The 20,418-nt window shown below is 42.5% G+C and overlaps 1 protein-coding gene across 13 annotated transcripts in view; it reads right to left on the bottom strand.

The window, feature by feature from the left end:
- The window catches only part of mark3a (MAP/microtubule affinity-regulating kinase 3a), a 43,440-nt gene that overhangs the window by 21,734 nt on the left and 1,288 nt on the right, over window positions 1–20,418 (bottom strand). For all 13 annotated transcript variants that reach the window (XR_013965407.1, XR_013965408.1, XR_013965409.1 and 10 more), the window contains exons 2-7: window positions 17,655–17,843; window positions 16,057–16,110; window positions 7,633–7,681; window positions 6,635–6,700; window positions 4,047–4,117; window positions 2,180–2,236 (exon numbers count right to left, since the gene is read on the bottom strand). Coding sequence is in view for 9 of the 13 variants with exons in the window: in XM_080783938.1 (XP_080640064.1) it covers window positions 2,180–2,236; window positions 4,047–4,117; window positions 6,635–6,700; window positions 7,633–7,681; window positions 16,057–16,110; window positions 17,655–17,843 (486 nt within the window). In the remaining 4 variants the exon portion in view is untranslated. The remainder of the gene's footprint in view (window positions 1–2,179; window positions 2,237–4,046; window positions 4,118–6,634; window positions 6,701–7,632; window positions 7,682–16,056; window positions 16,111–17,654; window positions 17,844–20,418) is intronic.

Genomic DNA, 20,418 nt, shown 5'->3' with positions numbered 1-20,418 from the left:
TGCGAAAAATGTAGACTTATTCGCATTTTGAGGCGTTTCCATCCAGGAGAACAAAACGGCTTCATGGAAACACACCTACTGAAACAATTCTGGCAGTAAATGAGTGAAATAGAATATAGCCAATGTAGCAAAAGCCAGTACAAATGAATGAATTGGTCTCTGTGCGTGTGTTCATTTGTCAACTAACATTGACCACAAGCAGGGCGGTATGGCTTAAATCAATAAAATCTATTACATATTTTTTGTTATACATTTTTTTATGTCAAATGATTGATTTCCTCAGTAAGTAGCTGTGCAATAAGCAGGATAACTAACAGCAAGGCCGTCTTTGAGAAATAAACTAAACTGGGTGATTCAAGGGCCTTCTGCTTTTAAGTCCTGCATTACCCTTTCAAGAGTTTATATCTCAGTAATGACCACTTTGCTTGTTCATTATCCTTTAAATGTACTCGAGCAATGAAATATATCGCAGTGCTTAGGAGGGTTTCCGCATCATTGATGGGGGACACATGTTTACTTTATGCTCGTTTAAATGGTTAAAATGGGCCACTTTTTGCAGTGCATCCTATAAAAGTCCTTGAGCAAGATACTGCTTGTTTGTTCACCGTACTGAACATCTAGAGAACCACCATCAGCTAAAAGTCTCATTATGTCAACAGAAAAAAGGAAAGTGCACAAAATCCTCATTGTTGTTAACCATTCGAATTCTAGCAACCATATTCTGGGGGGAACATTTGCCAAATATAGCAGATCTACGAGCTATACAAGATCTACAAGCTCACACATGTGGCATTGCGTGAGCGTAAGATTATTTTGCTATGTGGGAGTCAGGTTCCAGAAGCATCCGCAGTGATGTCGTCACATGGACCCAAAGTGATGAAGTCACGTGGAGCTGCTCGAGAACAACAAAGTGGCCGACAAGTCCGAGCCGCTGTACTGTTAAAACTTTAACTATGTTCCATTTCCACTTCTCCTTTTCCCATGTGACCATTACACACACACACACACACACACACACAAGTATAAAAATTAAAAATGGATGGCGCTTATGGGTCCGTTGCTTTCAGATTCTAGGTTTGACAGTGCATACACACATGCTACCGGTACTCTCAAATCTTTGGCTCATATTTCTTTCATGTGTGTGTGTGTGTGTGTGTGTGTGTGTGTGTGTGTGTGTGTGTGTGAGACTGTGTGTGCAGAGAAAAACAGGCTTTGGACAAGCAGCTGCCGGCAAATGGGAGATATATATACTGTACAGATTCTCCACCACCACCACTCCCACTGACGTAGAGGCCCCTGGCCCACCGAGGCCTAGATAAAAATACCGGAACCATCAATATTAATAAGAAGTTGGAAGCTTGGTGTGTACTGCTGGTGCCATTAAAACGACAATAGCTGGTGTGGGGAGAGAGCAGGGGGAAACATGTGAGCAGGTGAGAAGGAAAGAGGATCCACTTACGCTCCTTACACGTGTGACTCACACATGTAGAAACAACCCCCCCGCCCACCAGCGCCCCACCAGTGGGCTTTATGGAGGTTTATTATAGCAGTTAATACCCGAGAGGTCATCTTTCACTGTGATTATGAGTCAGATAGTGACGCACAAAAAAAAGGTATAATGCAGAGCCTTGTGCCATCGGTGCGCGGGAAAAATCCTCAGTGTTTTATTTAACAATTTGGTTCCGTTTGCACACTTTCGGGAGTTACAAATGGATACGTTAACACTGTGGGTTTTATTGTGCGCCACCTAAGTATTACTATCACGGCGGTGAGGAACATCTGCAAGGCTGTCGCTAACCAGAGCATTCATACGGACAATGCTAGTTCACTTCATTGATAGCAGGATTTGTCGGATTGTCCATCTATCGTATTGTGTTCTGACGTGATACGTACTTCGAGGGTCCACTGAGAATGAAAATTCTTTGTATTTTGTGTTTTCTTCTTGGGGTTGGTATTGTACTTGCCTTAGTATCATCATCATAATCTCTGCCAATGTTTATGACATTCTACAAAATGTTCTTTTATTTATCAAGTCATATTTGTGAGCATAACGTGGGTTTTATAGTGTTGGAAATCCTACTTAAACTGCATGTTTCACCCATAATGACATGCCCGAAATAGGGACCCCAAGCGGTTAAAGTGATTAATCAAAGTGCAGTCAGTGGAGTCTTCTACTCACCTTAAGGTCTCTGTGAACAATGTGCTTCTGGTGGCAGTACTGCACTGCTGATACAATCTGGACAAACAAGACAAAGACAAACACAGTGTTAGTCTAATGTCTCACACTCTGTACAGTGTACACAATGACAAAGCATCATGTGCCAAGTGATGGTACATGATGGTACAGTAGGTTACCAGATGTAGTCAAGACAGAGAGAGGGAAGATACGACCACACACGGGCAAAATACTAGGGCTGGGCGTGGTATATGGCGTGGTATATATCGTCAGTCAGGACACTTCGACGCTAGCTCTGGGGGAGCCCGGGTTCGAACAGGCAACCTTGCGGTTCCCATCCGGCCACTCTACCCCCTGAGCCACCACCGCCCCTCATCGCATTAAAATAGTCAAGCTCACAATGTGTAACAAAGTTTTTGCCTACAGTGACATGCCCAAAATGGGGATGCCAAGACCAAGTAGAAAGTGGTTAGGTCTGTCCGTCCTTTTTATTAATATTTAACCACAGGTATTACCAAGAACATTTCCGGCCAACAGTGACGATATAAGCAACTATATTATTCCCCTGTGGATTCCTCAAGTCACAACAGGTTCAACACATGACTTTGTTTGATGTTGCATTATTTAAAACCAGTAAGACGGGCGAGAAGCGACCTCGCCCTAAAGGCCAGAGGTAGAGTTGCTGGCCGGCTCCATATATGCAGATCCAGGTGATAATTATATGGCGCGTGTCTTGAGTGTACAGGGTTTGATGAGGTCAGATCAACATATGGAATGTCAGAACAGGTCAGCTCCATATATGGAGATCTAATAACTTGATGAGGTCAGATTAACATATGGAATTAATTCTGTATTGGCCATATATGGATCATGTCACGAGGCCTGACGGACACGAGATGCAGGTTTTCATAGTAAACTGCGAGCTACAGTAGCAATCAAATATTTTACATTAGGTCAGGTAACTTTGGCGTTCAGAGGGTAAGCCATGTTGACACCATAGGAATGCGGACCGTGTCGACTCAATGCACAATCCTGACACCAGGGTTAAGCACTGTTCTCTTTGCTAAGGTTAGGGTAAGGGCCGATTCATACTCCTATTTTACCGCTGTTTCGGCGCTGTAGTGCCGAAATGATTTCGGCTCGTCAGAAAATTTCAGTACCACCGAAGAGTCGACTTTAGGACGGTACCCGCCCCCCCCGAACCTCAAATGACGTCACATTGTAGGCTCTATACAGAGCCGAACCGACTTTTATTCGGCTCTAAAATAGGAGTATGAATCGGCCCTAAGTGTTTGCTTCGTCTTTTGTTTTTATCTCATCTGCACAAATGTTCTTTCCAACGTTCCTTGTCTTTTTTTTGGTTTTAAAAAGACTTATTCCTGAGTTTTCTATCACTTCAGTTCTGCTTTATAATGATGCGACTGAACCAAGGTAGACTAGAGAGTTATAGGTCACTTCTCTTTGTACAACTGTTACCAGTGTAACTTCATATGATGACTTCAGCGAATTTACACTGATGTGACTCATCTTTACATTCACCTTTCAATTTGGTTGGTGAGGTGGTGGTGAGTTTTTTTCATTTGCCTTTTCATCTTTCCACCCAAATTAGTCAATCGTTTGTTGTGTTTGTTGTATTTTTAATCAGTTGAAAGTCAGGGTTAAAATGTGTTGTCCCATAGGTCCATGGATGTGTGACAAGACATAGATTATGTGATGCGGAAGTGGTTTCGTTTAGACATTTTTCATTACTCAGGATGTCAGTGGTGACAGAGCTGTTCTCAGGTCAGGTCTCTGGGCTGTCTGGAGAGAACAGCCATAAGGCAGAACAGAGTGATGAAATCAGAGCACTGCAGGGGAAAATACTGGGTACCTGTCTAAATTTAGCCCTGGCCTCTTTTTCCTTCATCCTTCCATGGGCGACCAGGTAGTCGAACACCTCTCCTGCAAGACAGAGAACAAGAGGAGAGAGGAGAGAGAGAAAAGGGGACGATAATTAGAGGAACAGGCAGAAGTGAGAGAATGGATGTAAGGGGGGAGAGAAGAGGACATAAGAGTAACTTCAAAGCCCAAATATAACTAGAACTGCACTCTGCTGAGTGCATACTTGCTTGTTGCACACTAGTAGGCCATAAATGGCCAACTAGTGCGCAAGCAGAGCGCGCAAGTACTTTCGACCTCTGTAAACTGTCACATCTCAGTATCTCTGTGAAGGAACGTTTGAAATGTATAATCATTAGGTGTAACTATTTGCTACCTACCTACTTTTTTACAGAAAAATAAATCATTGATATGTGATGAAAAAATCACATATCAATGACCCCAAAATCTGTGTAATCTGGTCCCAGCAATTTGATTAGCAGTATACTGTGGTTACTTGGTGCCAAGAAGTGACAGCCGTCAACCATTTTTTTGGGTATGCAAGAAAAGCAGCAAATCTGTGCCTGGTTTGCTGGGACCAGATTACACAGATGTCCATTTTTCTTACGTCATCATTGAGAGCTAGTCATACATATACACACCACGTACTCTGGTATACATATGTGTACATATACATATACTATATAGAGTATGTAGTTGTAATTTGATTAGCAGTATACCGTGGTTACTTGGTGCCAAGAAGTGACAGCCGTCAACCATTTTTTTGGGTATGCAAGAAAAGCAGCAAATCTGTGCCTGGTTTGCTGGGGCCAGATTACACAGATGACCATTTTTCTTACGTCATCGTTGAGAGCTGGGACCAGAGTACATGGTGTGTATATGTATGACTAGCTCTCAATGATGACGTAAGAGAAATGGTCATCTGTGTAATCTGGTCCCAGCAAACCAGGCACAGATTTGCTTACACAGAAAAGTGGTTGACGGCTATCACATTGAAGAGACCGGGCGAAATTATTACTTGCGCGCTCTGCTTGCGCAAGTAATAACTTTACAGAAGAACAATGATCATCGAACTCAACTTCCCAAAGCAGCAGCCCTACATAGGGCGTTTACTGACTGCACTGAGGTACTGTAGGAGAATAACTTACAACTTAGAGCAAGTTAGAGCACTGAGGGGGGTATGTGTCTTGCTCAAAGTAGGGGGTACAGGGCAGTCTCTCTAGCAAATAAACATGGGGTTTTCAAACGTTATGCCATGGATCCCCATATCAAGTGATTCGGTCCTAGTAGGGACACCGATATGAAAAGACTAAGCGAGCTGGCCACCCAGAGAAACATATGATATCCCTTCTCATGTGTTGGATTAGAACCCAACACTTTACCTCTATGCAATATTTGAAGCTGTGTCTGTCTCAGAGATGATGATAATAATAATGCTGCTTATTCTAAACATGGCTTCCAACCTCAGACTGTTTACTTCCCTCAGCCCACGCCATATCATGCCTTCGAGCTCATACAGTACATCCCCCTCCACCCAAAACGTGACTGTAGTGTACTTCCTCGTGTGCCAACAGAAGCAGAGTGGTCGACAGTCGAAGCGTGGGGGTGCTTGCGCATCTGTGTTAAGTGTGTCCTTTGCGCGTGCACGTGTGTGTACACTTTTTATGCGTGTCTGTGTGTGCATGTATCGAATCGATGCCTTTGTGTGAAGTCTGTCAAGTGCGTGTCAAGTGGCGTGTCAAATGGCGACGATGGTTGAGAAGTGTGTGTAAATTGTGCATCGAGTATGTGCTAAGAGTGTGACGTGTGTGCAGGCATAAGGCTTAAGTGTATTTACATGTGTAGATAGATACATGTTTCTTGTGTATTCAGGAAAACCGGCAACAACCTGCCCAGGGATATTTTGACCCAAAAACATGGGCAGGATGCAACTACCTAAGGGTCAGCATTCATTGAAAGGAACTATTGTTGGGGTACTTGCCAATTTGTGTGAAGTGAGGGGTGCCTAATGTATTTATATCGGCCACATGACGTCTTAGGTCATCATTTAGGGCCCCAAAAAAATATTAAAGTCCAGACTTTGGCAAACGATTTACGTCCCAAGTGCTCTACACAAACATTACAAATCCGATAGACTTGGCTGCCATATGACGTAATCTTCAAAAGCCATGCATTGGATGGGCTGGTACCCCCCCCCCCCAAAAGAATAGTAAAAAAAGATAATAAATAAAATAAGAGATAAAATCCTCTATTACAGATCAATAGGAAAATAGTACACCAGACAATAAATAGGTCAGATGAAAAAGAACAGGAATAGAAAAGCAACAGGAAGTAAACAATTATAAAAAAGAAAAAAAGGATGTCCTGACCACAGCAATGCCCTGGCCCTCCTGGGTTTCGCATTCAGGATGTGGGGTTTACATCAGTATGCTATGGTCACTGTATAAAAGCACTAGTACAGTACTCTTGGAGGCCAGTCTATGATGTCAGTCATCTCCATATTTGGACAGAGACAGACACACAGAGATTCATGGGATTTATAAGACAGATCAGGTCAGGGTGTGTGTGACGGTCACTCACCTCCACTGGCATACTCCATCACCAAGTACAATGTCCTCTCGGTCTCAATCACCTCAAACAGTTTGACTGAGAGAGAGACAGACAGCAAGTGACAGAGAGGACAGGCAGAAAAAGGAGTGAGATAAAGACAGAGCGAGTTAGAAACAATTATTCAGGGGAATTCAATTACATCTCAGGGCAGTGATCAATGTTTGACATTTACATTGATCTACAACATTGTAGAACAGTAACAACTTCATGGACATGAATACCTAAAAAGTATTAAACGGGAAAGAACAGATTTGTCAGAGGACACTTAGGGAGGGAGAGAGAGAGAGATGCAAGTAATTGATGCTGTGTTTTATTAGAGAGACAGAGACAAAAGTAAAAGATCACCACTGTTTCCGCATCTCAGGGAACAATGTTCACCATCAGAGACCTGCTCCCTCTATACAGACTTTTCTTAACTCATAGACTATAGTTTGTTGTATGGCGGTGTCACACGCTACGTACGGTCTGACAAATTGAGCTTGTAGATCGGCTATTTTTGGCACGTACCACAAAGTATAAATCGGGCTAAGGACTGCATGATGAGCAGCTGAACACTGCTAAATATAGACCAGAGAGAGAGAGAGACACAGGGACAGAATGAGAGAGAAGATCGATAGACATTTTGGGAAGGAGAGAAAGAAAATGAGTGAAAGTGCGAGAAGAACAGAGAGCGAGAAAAACGTTTTGACCGGTAATTATGTCTCTGCACAGGAAACCATGGTGCGTTGTCCCTTCACATAAACCAAACATACCCTCTAGTCGGGTCTGATCTGCCTAGGTGCCGTGTGGCAACTGTGGCATCATGACAAGTGCATGTGGTTTTATCCACTGTGTTGCGCGTGTTTGTTGTGCTTGTGTTTTGGGCGCATGTGTCTATATTAATGTTGCAATTAAATGAAGTTTATGCGCATGTAGTACTGTATGTGTGCGATTATGTGCATACATGCAAGCAAATGTCATCCACTTACCTATATTGGGGTGATTCAAGATCTTCATTATTCTAACTTCTCTGAAAAGCTGAAAAAAAGAAAAGAAAAAGCATTAATAATTTACTGATTGTGATTATATGGACCTCGTGATGATGCATTTTTTTTTCTCAGGATAAGACCAGGTCCACTACAGGAGATAATTTTACATCATTTTCATGTATCATTCTGTTTTTCTTCCATTCTGTGCAACTCTTCTGATGATTTCCCAGAGATAGTCAGTAATAAAGCACATGTACTGACAATGTGCCAGGGACTTATGTGCCTGTTTCAATGCATTTAGAAAGACACTCACTCAACTCAGTCTCATTCCCATATGTCATATCTGCCATTTTGGACACTTGCTCTTACAAAAACAAGACATAAAAGGTAAAAGGTAAGTGTTGGTATTATAAAATATTCAGTGTGCTTAACGGTGTGTAGACCCACATGTCATTCCTTCCTGACCCACTAAATGCCACCTGAAGACCTCTCTCTTATGACTCTCCTACACTGTCTACTACACCTACTCAGTGTTGCCAACTCTCCAGTAACGGAAGTAGCTAGTGGCTCCTCGAAAAGTAGCTAAAAGTCGCTAGGGGTGGGATATGCGCGCGCGTAGCGCGCGCCGCCCCTAGCGACTTTTTTGCGTCCCTAGCGACTTTTAGGCGCCCCTAGCAACGAAAATATGTAGCCAGCCCAGAAAAACATTTGTCATTTATGTGCACTTAGTTTGTATCATCTCTTCATTTGATAACACATCGTTTAAACTCATTGTAATATTTTAAAAAAACATACCTCAATTCAACTAATGTTTAGAACGCTATTTTGTTCCGATCCATACAGGAATTAGAAGGTTAATACTTTATGCATCCGAGTGTGTATTTTATTTTTACTAGCAGACTAAACTGAGCTGCCAGTGCTTCCTCCTTTCTTGCTCTGTCGAGCTCGAGGGGCGCGTTCGGAAATACCGCACCGGAGCGCACTCGCCTAGGCAGAGCAAGAAAGGAGGAAGCACTGGTAGACAGTCTGTGCAGTGTGCACATAACCGAGCCGAGGAAGCCACTGAGCCTGCTGTGACCTGTGAGCCAGACCAGACGCGCCGACCACTTTTAGTTTTGCCAATTTCGCGGATTTGAGGCTGAGAAAAAAAAAAAAAAAGATTTTATCTCTGGCGCATATCTGGCGCCTGTCAACACGATTTGTCCCCAATTCACCAGGGGAAAAAAGCTAGATTTCTCGCCAGAAGCTTTTCACTAATTCAGTCGCTAGGGGGGTCTGGAAAGAAGCTAAATATGACGACAAATCCGCTAAGTTGGCAACACTGCACCTACTGTCTGTCTCCACTACAGCTGTCCTACTGGGTCTGTCTTACACCATTTCCCTCTCAGCTGTTCTAATGTCTGTCTTTCCTACACCGTCTCCCACTCAGCTGTCCTATTGTCTCGCTATACTGCCCGCCTCTCAGCTTTCATTCTGTCTCCCTTACAGTCTCCCTCTCCATGCGTCTCTCCCACATACTACCTCTCAGCTTCTTTACTTGTGTTTGTCTCTCCTACACAGTCTCCTCTAAGCTTTCCTACCATCTCTGAACTGCCCACTCTCCATTAAAAACATTCACACAGTGAAGAATTTCAAATAGCAACCACCCCCCACAAGGGAAAACGAAATGTTTTACAGAAAACCCTGAGCGTATTTGCTTGTCACATCGTTGTGGTGACCACCTGGTGATGTGAATAAAGTTTTAAAGTGTGCTATAGCTGTTACCATCCCGCCCAGAGTGCTGAGTGATCAGTGGACCAGTGGTGGGGTCCCAGAAACGGTAAGACAGGCCAGACAGGTCGATCCGTCGGGGACAAAATACTCTCTTTTGTCTGGCCCAACTGGGAACGAAAACTAAGTGCTACTTAATATTGATCCCTTTAACTACATTCTCTATGTGTGCTCCCCCACTCTCCATCTCTACCTCTCCATATGCCTCCATCTCTCTCTGAGCATCTTTACAATTCCCTTTAATTCTCTCTCCCTCATACCATCACTAGTCACTACTAACCACCCCTCCCTCCCACGATACTCTCCCTCTCCTCACTCCCCCCCCCCCCATCTCCATAAAAATATAAAAGGCATCAATCTTTCATGGAGTGAGAATAGGGGCTGATGCTTCTTGTTGGCTTTCTGATGGTCTGCAGCTGCAGCACACGGACACAAACGGATATTTAGAAAAAGCCTGCCACGTGATGAAATGAGGTCCTATATAATAAAACACATTAGACTGCCTCATATCAAATAATATCAAACTCTTTCTTCCAAACTAATTTTATTATTATTACATTGTAGTAGACAATACTCTGTGTGGGGGTTTATGTTCATGTAAATGTACACACATTCATGTACGGGATTGCATGGGTCTGACTTTGTTAGCATACGTGTGGTACGTGTGTGTATGTTTGTGTATCGGCCTACATAGCCATGCACGGGCAAAATGTTGTGACGTACTAATCATGTGAACACCCTGCTGGGAGAATGAAATGATTTGGCAACATGAGTGGCAAGGAATGTATGCTTCTCTTAATCTCAATGTTAATAGTCTGTTTATGTTAAAGTGAGTCCAATAAAACTATTTTCTGTTAACCAACTTGAATGTTTTCCACAAAAGGTAAAAACAACTGAACTATAGCAGATCTACAAGCTCACAATGCCTCTCAATGCAAGGCATTGTGAGCCTCCAGATCAGCTATCCCCCACCCCCAAAAATAAAATCTCGTACTTCTGTGCACAGCTCTGAACTATGATTAATAGACAAAATGCCTTTTCATCAATCTGAGATAAAATGTCCATACTGAGAAATGCAGAAATGTGTACTCTACTACACACAATATTGGCTCTTGGAGTAAACAGCTTTCAGTCACCCTGTGCCACGCCTTACCACCAGAACCTGTATTCCTTCCTGTGTCACGCGTCATCCTCTCTACCCTTTCTCTGTCCTCGTGACTGCCTGATAAATTATAAATTCACTATATGTTTAAGGATGCTGTCCCCTGACTCCACTCTGACCCCGGACCCCATTTCTAGGACTAGACACGGTGCAGAGGGCTAACAAATGAGATGAGGAAAAAAAGTCGTTATTCCATAATTAGTCTTCTTACGTAGCTATATACAAGAAATTGAAGGTAATGGCTACAGTGAGTACACCTACCTCTACAAAGAACTAGATGACACAAATAAGAATAATATGAATGGCGCTAAAATAGCGGCAGTGTAAAATCAAACACTGCTTTGTACAAAAATAGAAATTCTGTAGGATCAATAATGTTTGTCAGTGATGTAACATTTAAAAAGCCCCTAAATGCCATGGTTCACTTCAGAAACCCAGCTCCATGTGTCAACTATGACAGTTCATCTACCATCATCAGCAAGACAGCGTCTGGTTAATTAAAGGGTTAATTAAAATAGCCATCATTGTCAGGGGCCTTTGATGTAATCAACCTTTTGAGAGATGCCATGGTAACAAATGGGGCCAGGACTCTGTCTGTCTGCTTACCGAGGAGGAGGAGGAGGGGAGAGGAAGAAAAAGAAGACGAGGAGATGTTTTAGCCTGAGATTGAGGTCTACCTCACTGTCATTACCCTGCGCCCGTACTACAGCTCTGCCCATCATTATAATCTAAATACTCTCCCTGCTGTTAGAGAAAGTATAGAGGAATAAATCGCAGCTTGTTTTGACTGTGACAGTGGAAGCCCTATCATTGCTGCTTAACCAGGACAGGACAGTTTCGTCTTTGTCCCCCGTATCCGTATTCACCGTGTTCTTTGAGGGGAAACCCACCGTGGATACTAGTGAGGAACAGTCTAAGTCATGGGTTATATTCCCAGGGTAGCTTGGTAACAGGGTCCATCCTTCCATCTTAAACCACTTATCCGTAGTCGGGTCGCGGGGGCAACAGCTCCAGCAGAGAGCTCCAGACATTCCTCTCCAGAGCAACATTTCAGAGCAACTTCCTCCTGGGAGATCCCGAGGCGTTCCAAGGCCAGTGAGTCGATGTAATCCCTCCATCTGCGCCTTGGTCTGCCCCGAGGTCTCCTCCCAGTGGGACGTGCATCGAGGACCTCCCTAGGGAAACGCTCGAGACTCGAGAGGCATCCTAACCAGATGCCCGAACCACCTAAGCTGGCTCCTTTCCAGGCGAAGAGGTAGCAGCTCTACTCTGAGTCTCCCTCGTGTGACTGAACTTCTAAGATCAGTTTAACAATCTGGCTAAAGTCTGGCGTTAATATTCCAAACGAGAGGGATGCTGAATTCAGAAATGAAGACAGAACACATGCCCATCTGGTCAAAACCATGGAGAGTTCCCTAGATTAGGAGATACGAGCCATTCTTTCTGAGTAAACAAGGAAGTGAACGGCAGCGCGCATGCGCAAATAAAAAAGCCCTAAAGATGTGTATACACGTCCAAGGCCACCTGCGGTTTGATTAGAAAAGAGGTGTATACATACACGTCCAAGGCCTTAATTGTGTTAAATTCCAATTCATTACGGATTATACAAAAGGTCAGTATGGTGTGTCCCTGACTCCCTGGGATGTCTACCTACCTGACACCACAGGTCAAGAACACAATCAAACGATAACAAATACTGGCAAATACCAAGACTAGGTCTGCTCTTTTGAATGTTGAAACTTTCAGCTCCATCCGAGTGGAAAAACACAGGATGAGAGTGATTCACCAACACAACTGTCAGGAGGCCCAGGATGTGAATCGACCCTACGGGGGACGAGTAGTGTGATGAAACCCTCCGAGTCATATCACTGCAGTGAAACACAGATCTCCAACACGTCGTCTTTTATGTCATATTAGCATGCAGCAGACACCTTCAGGCCAAATGACACAATGTCAGTTTGGTTTAGGAGATCACAGATGAGACATCGACTCTTAATGAGTTGACACGTAGGTTTTTAATAAGTCCACCAAATAGACTGATAGATCAACAAGCCAAGATATAAATCTGAAGAGATAATAATCACGGTTAGATCAATACAATCACATAGTCATCATGAACGAACGTGTGTTCGATATAATAATTATTTATTGAATACCATCTATCAAGCATCAACGTTAAATTGTTTCCCTTTCATTCAGGGGTGATTCGATGTTTGATCTTCACCAGGCCTGCATTGTTCACAATCATATACAGTATATTGTGTAGAACTTTTCTTCCCCCTCCATGTTCAAAAGGAGAACAGAATTACATGGAAAAGAGGATATGTGGCTAGAATTTACTAATGACTTCCTCCTTTGATGTGTAGACATCAGATTCTGTAGACAAACACTTTGATTATATAGTTCTGATTCTAGTAGAAGTAAATATATTTCTGACCACACTTCCTAAATGGCTTCTTGTGAGATGGATGTAACGTTCAATATTATGATTACAATATATTTTGCAATTCATTATGCTGTGTTTACAACAGAATGACAGACCATAAACATTATACTGTAACAACACAGTAAAATCCTGTGTTAGTGTATCCATTTGTAACTTAGAGCACACAAGTGGATTTCATTGTGATTACCGTACTAGGCATTTAATAACTGTTACTGAACTTTGGTCACTGGTCAGTTTATGAAACAGGAAATGGTTGAGGAGAGGCGTGAGAGGGAGGGGGAGATGAGGCAGGGAGTTTCAGAACTCTGAAGCATATTGGGAACTACTGTGTTTACATTTAATCAAGACTTAACCGCATGCTCTATTTCTTCAACCTTTACCCTGAGAGACTAAAGAGACGGTCTGCCGGTAAAAAGAAGAGCACTTAAGGAGGGAACTTGCGACAGAGTGAGAACAGAAGGGGGAGTAAAAGAAGATTACGTAGAGGGACAGTCACAGATGTGAGAGGATTCAGGATTGATATCAACTCTTCCGACTATTAAGAAGAGGGCTGAACATAAACATTGGAGATTCACAAATTGTCATCAGTGCCGTGTGAACGACACACAACGGTGTCAGATGGACCTCAACTAACAGGTAGCCAGGATCACTGCAGGAAGCAGCAGAGAGAGAGCCGACAGATGAGAAGGGAGACAAACACAATGTCCAAGATTTGATCCTTTGAGACGTATTTGAGCCTGAACAAAAGTGCAGCATTGCACTGAGATTGACAGGCTAAACAGTGGCCCTGCGAAACAGGGACAGCATGGCGCCACCACCAACACCAACACCAAGTCAGGTTTCAATTAACACTCCAAAGTTTTACTGTGTAGGGTACTAGGGTTCAATCCCCCTCGATGTTCAGAGGGTGAAGCATGGCGCCAACACCACCAACACTACTAAGGGCTAGTGGTCACATTTCCTGTGTGAGTCAGAGTGTTGACTACAGAACTGACAGGATTTGGGGTTCAATTCATTGGATAGCTAAAATGAGTAGACTGTGACTCTAAAGGTTGCTTTGGACTTTGCCTGGACAGTGAAAACTGCAATAATTAATCAGTTGCTATAAAATGGCAACTTCCAATGTTCTTTCTTTGGTTTGTGGCTCCAGGAAGCACCTCCCTATTAGATTCCGTTTGTGTTTGGTCAGAATGCCTAAAATGTTGCCAGGTTACGCACTGAAGTGACTTTGACATGCTTCAGTCTCAAGTTGAACCAAGTTCATGCAAGACCACTTCAAATGCACAGCAGAAAATGGAAATGACCGTTTCCTCTACTGCTTGACAATGTGATCAGCGCCCAAGACTGCCAGAGTTGTCTGTGTAGCTCAATGGAATAAGAATGGAAATAGCATGAGGGTTGAGGGTTCTATTCCTTGCATGCCTCAGTGGATTGACACAAAGAACTTAGAGTGAGAGCCTAAATATAGAAGAACTGGAAAGGCAGAGGAACTTTAAAGATATCCATTTGTGGAAAATACTTTAATAAAGCATACTCCATGTAACCCTGTCCCTTTGACTAAAAAAAAAATTTGAAACATCTCAAAGCCATAGCAAGTAAAATAGCATGTAGCTGACAAATCCTATCCTCAAAGAGGAAAGACAAAAGCCTAGATAAAAAAATGACAATGCCCAAGCATGAAGTAGAGCGCCTTGTCTTTAAATAGCTCTGGTAGCATTTCACTTTGTATATTTTAAGACTTCAAAACAATATCTCTTATCATTATATAAGTATAGGGCAAAACATGGCTGATTTCAGAAGTGCACACAGAATTCATCAAATATAATTAATTCTGTGACATGAGGCTATATTTAGACAAAAAGCAATGTTGATTACTTCTGAATTCCTAAATGGATTCTCTCTCACTTAAAATGGCAAATACTTTTCGCTAAGAATCTTGTTTTTCTCTATGGCAGTTTCAGTAACTACTGACTGATTTCAGCCGAGCAGGTCACAAAGTAATGACGCCCCCCCAGAACAACAAGGCCTGCCGACAAAGAGCCTGACGCCTTTTGTTTTTGTGAACAGGCTCCTGTCATGACTCAGCTTAGCAGTGACGGCCAGCCCCACACGGCCCAAGGCCCCACACACACACACGCACACACACACACACACACAAAGAACCCACAATCAATGGTGCTTTGGAAAAACTGATGGAAACTGCCACCGACCACTGAGCTAAAGAGAGAGAGGGAAGTAGAGAGAGGGAGAAGCAGTGAGGTGCTTAGTGGGGAGACTCCGTTGCAGGGAAACAGAGAGACAGCAGGAGCAGTATAAAGGGAAGGAAAGAGAGTAAAACAGACAGCGAGTCAGCAAGAAAGGAGACAAAACGACAAAGTAAAAGACAGAGAGAGAAAGCGAAAGAGAGAGAGAGAGGCAGCCAGCAGGCTCAGTGTGTCCATGTTATAGTTGTCTGATTAACACAAGCCCCCTCCAGCGCAGCAACAGACAAGTCAATAGTACTGCTCTGCTCTGTGACCAGTGCAAGGTACACAGCCAAAAGACAACCCCAACCCCTCTTTCTTCAGTCTCTCAGTTGTTGAACTTGAAATGTTAAAGAAAACCACTTTCTTGAACTGACCCTCTGGTTCGGACACACACATCACATTTATTATCACAGCTGATCTTATCATCTTTACCTATCAAAATACCCTTACTGCAATTTCAAAAGTTTATTTATCTAGCAAAGTCCACAACGCATGTGTGTTCATTTGCTTAATTATACTATGTCCGTCGTACACCAGTGCCACCTGCCAAAAATAGACAATCCACAAGCTGTGAGCTTGTATATGTGCAATTTTCAGCGAGTGACACCGTCGTACGGCAAAAGGGTATAATTTGCCGTATGTATACTGTTTTTTCTCAGAGATGCACTGCGTCACATCTCACATGCACACATTCTGTCCTCCCAGAATGTGAGGACAGAGGACAACGTGAGAACGGTTTGTGCATTTATAAGTTAAATTTGTCCCAGCATGAACAGGAAGGGAGGGATGGGGTGAATTACCTTTTGCAGACTATTTGGGTTCAGTTGTGTCTTGTCTATTATCTTAATCGCCACCTGTGGAGAGAGTAAAGACATTTGAAACAGAGATAATTGAACGGAACCATTCAGAACACAACACTGGAATAGAGCGTAAAATAGGATGGAACAGAGCGGAACAGAACAGAAGAATTTTAGGCATTTTGCTGACGCTCGAGTGTACAGGACAGGTATAGTACAGTTTACAGTAGGGACATGGTTTTGTTCAAGGACACTTCAGAATGGAATAGACATGGGGAAAATAGAAAGGAAAAGTTTAGTAGGGCCGTCCCAAATATATTCGGCACAGCCCAATATTCCCTGTACCTTCCGAGGAAGTATCAATACACATTTTCAATTAGCCAATGAAAACCAGGCTTTTTGCAGTGAGATTGTTTGAGATTGATCTCTGCAGACTCAGAGGCCAGCACACTATGGCAAATGCAGTAAGCCATGTCTCCAATCACATTGTCCAAAACACATCACAAACAAATCTTGTCTGTGTAAGACTATGAAATGGAAACTAGAAGGCAGTTGTATTTAATAAAGAATGTAAAATGTATTCTTCTGTGAAGCTCCTAGCTAGTTAGTTACACAAACAGTGCTCTTAAATACTTTTTACATACATAAAATATCTGCCGCTGCAGTGACAAGGAAATTTAATTCAAAGTCATTTAGAATGTGAAACATGTACTGTTGACATAGTTGCATGTAAAAGAATGTTATTCAGCCAATCTCTTAGTTACACTAACATTGATCTTGTGAAGCAGTTTGTACTTCAAGGTACATAGAAGTATTTTAAAGATTGTCATGTTCATTTGGCCAAAGGGGACAACTAGGCCCAGACAGTCACTTCCACACTAGCTTAAACACCCACAAGCAGCCAGTGGCAGATTACAGTGGATTGAAAGCTGATACTCTTCATCAGCTCTGTGTGCACACATGACATGATTATGCAGCATCCAAATATTGGAATTATGTCCCAATATCAACCTGCCAAACAACCATTTGAATATTCGGGGACAGCCCAACCAAATAATCCAAGCAAAACTGTAGTTTAGCCATGAGAAGAAATTGAGCCTTCACTGTGACATCGACACACCAGTAGCCTGGCATGACGTCAAACTATTGGACGCCTACGCAAGTAGCTGCTCTGAAGTGTGTGGGTGTACAGTACACGCTACACAGTGCCTTATATTTCCTTTTTTAATAACAGGCTTCCACTCAAATTAAATTGATTGTTAACCTGAGCATTAAGAGAAGATTCAGGGTCAAAAATCATCATCACCGGTCTAAGTCTAAGTCTAAATCAAGTCTCCTTTGCTAGAAAAACAAATCTGTTGCATGTGGTAATTAGGAATAAACAGCCATTGACTATCATGGCTGGGTGTTCCTGCGTTGGTCCGTTATGACTTTTTTTTTTATTGCAAAATTGTTAATTTTCTCCATCTGCTCTGAAGAATGTACACGTGTGTGAATGTAACCAAATGGACACTTAATTTAAGAATGTAAATGTTAACGTTCAGGTTTTTAAAGCATAACAATAGTGCTGCAGCACAGCTCCCCTCTGCCTTCCCTCTCACCTCTCGGCCTGTGAGGATGTGTCGGGCCAATTTGACCTTAGCAAAGTTGCCCTTGCCGATGGTTTTCAGTAGCCGGTAGTTGCCGACGTGGGGCTGTTGAGGTTCGTCGGCCCCCGAGCTACGGGATCGAACCCCGGAGCGAACCGATCGTGTGCTGATCTCCTGGCGGCCATTGCTGTGAGATGTGTGCTGAGGACAGACAAGAAGTTATAGACGTGAGGCATGATGTTGACTAGATCTGCTCCAAATATACTACGTACTGTAGCCATTTTGCGGACAAGGTCATTACTTGAAGATTGTTGTTCAATATTTCTGAAGCACAACAATGTTTATCAGTATATAAAAATGCCATCTTGTCAATCAAGAACTTCAATTACCTGTTATGCTTTAAAATAAAGTAAAGTAGTGACTTGTTTCTTAATTGAAAAATGGTCAGAACCATCAGATCATCAACCATCTAATACCATCTAAATTGAATTACCTGGAATACCAACTACACTTGTCTGTAAAGGAAACTTGATTCACTTCATTCAATAGCAGTTTATGGAATTTGACACTAGTAACATTGACACACTCTTAGCATAAGTACATAGCGATAACAGGACCTTACACACTGAGAGGATCAGGAGAGGGCAATTACAGCAGACTGTAATACACATCACTCTACATGCACTACAATTACACAAATAGTTGAGTTTACACACAAAAACATATAGGCCACGCTGACTCATAAATGATGCCGGACGTTACACATCTCTTAACATTCATTCAAGCAAAACCATCTGATATTTATAGTATGGCACCCCAAGAAAAGGCATAAAGTAGACCGAATATTCTCAGCACAAGTTTTACAGTACAGCACTAGGGCATAAGAAGACCGTGAAGTGAGACGGAAATATTTATGAAGGTTAAAGCCTGCAGTGTCTGCACTGTTCACACATCACCACCGGCATTGTCCACATTTTGATCCAACTGATTGAAGAAAATGTTTGTGTTTAAGTGATTGTGTTAATGAGAACTGATCACGTGACTTTAAAATGTCTCATGAGACCATGAAAATGTTTTGTTTACATCATAATTTCGTCATAACTGTGTTAATTAAAAAATAAATAAATAGGGTAGGTACTAGGTACCCTCACAAAAACATGCAGTAATCCTAGTCTCTAAACTGGCCAGCTGGGGCGCCTGATGGAGGGGAAGGAACTGGTTGGAATAACGTGTTCCTTCCAGGCCCAACCAGGGAAAATCCCCTCTGTCAGGTGTAAAGGAGCGACTTGGACACTCATGCATGAAGGAAGCATGAGTTCAAGTCTGTTGCTCTTTCCAGGTTGGCGGAGGGTGTGTATAGAGCCCAGGATCACATTAGATAATTGACACAGGGGTGAAAAATTTGTTACAAAATCGTTGGATAAAAAAATAAAAAAAATAAAACCAACCTCTAAGACTAAGTGCAACTTATGAAATTAGAAAAGAATACTATTTTCCTTATACACATACAGTCTTTAAGACGCAACTGAACTGTGTAGTGGTTACTCAGGAAGTACATTGCAATCCTTCAGCTTTCAATAGTCATTAGCTTGATACATTGTGTATACCCTGCCTTGAATACAAACACAGAAATGGGGAATGATTCTCATAGCACAGTTTAAAAACTCAAAGCACTTCTGTTTGAGGTAGGCATCAACTACCTTGTGAACTCCCTGCAAACACCCCAACCGCCACAGCTAGCCTACCTGGTACCTGCCATACTACTGCATAGGACTGGTCCATCTTATGAACTGTTCAATGACATTATTAGAGTCAGAGATATGAAATGAGTGACCAGGTATTATAATACTGTAGTTATATAGGGGTTAATTGATGTTTAATGAGCTAAATTAATGGGCTATATGAAATTGAAATACAGGAATAAACAACAGTTTTAGAGCATATTCATTTGACTTTTAACAGGAGCCAGCGGGTGGTTATGAGCACCAATTCATCCGACCAAGAGTAATTAATCCATGATTAATTGATTGAATACTTTATTAACAGTTTGCATGGACAAGCACAGGGAAGTACAGTATGCAAGGTCTGCAAAAAGGATTTACCGTCCGTTATCCAAGAAAGCCTATGGCTTGTTTCCATTGGGGTACTTTTGTACTTATTCAAATCGCCTTTAAACTATTCACTTGTGCATTCATTCCCATTTTTCCCGGTGATTTCCATCATCACCCACCCTCTACCACTTCCTCTGAATTCCCGGTGGGTTTACTCACAAAGCTGGGATGCCTCCATTCAGACTGAGAGCCTGTCATGTTCCTACAGCTGCATTCATGTCAGGAAACAACCTGGTCGTTACTGTAGACTAGAAGCTTTCTTCCTTGATCAGTGTGCATCGACTGACAGTGGTACTGGGAATCCTCTCGGTCAAATGAGGAGGGGATAAACTAGTGGTCCTCAATCTCAAGGTGGGATCCAGGCCAGGGACCCCCAGGGGTGACTCCAAAGGGGCTCCCCAGCTAAACGACAAACAGTTAAAATACTTATGGCCCATTTTATTTTTTTAGGATATTCGAAAATAGGATGCGATGTAAGGCGTGGTGAGCTTGCAAATGCATATAATACATATACATTTGGGGGCCGTTTCCATAAAAAATAAGTTAAAGAACCACAGTACTAGGATGTAGCTACCAGTACCAATAGCTATGTCTATCTGCCATCTCTGCACTAAATAGGTTTTGTTTTGAGTTTGTTAAGTAAAAACAAAACTCTGTATTGACCA

This window comes from Protomyctophum bolini (assembly GCF_963924005.1).
Source record: "Protomyctophum bolini genome assembly, chromosome: 15".
Lineage (NCBI taxonomy): Eukaryota > Metazoa > Chordata > Actinopteri > Myctophiformes > Myctophidae > Protomyctophum > Protomyctophum bolini.
This window is presented reverse-complemented; position numbering and strand designations above follow the sequence as displayed.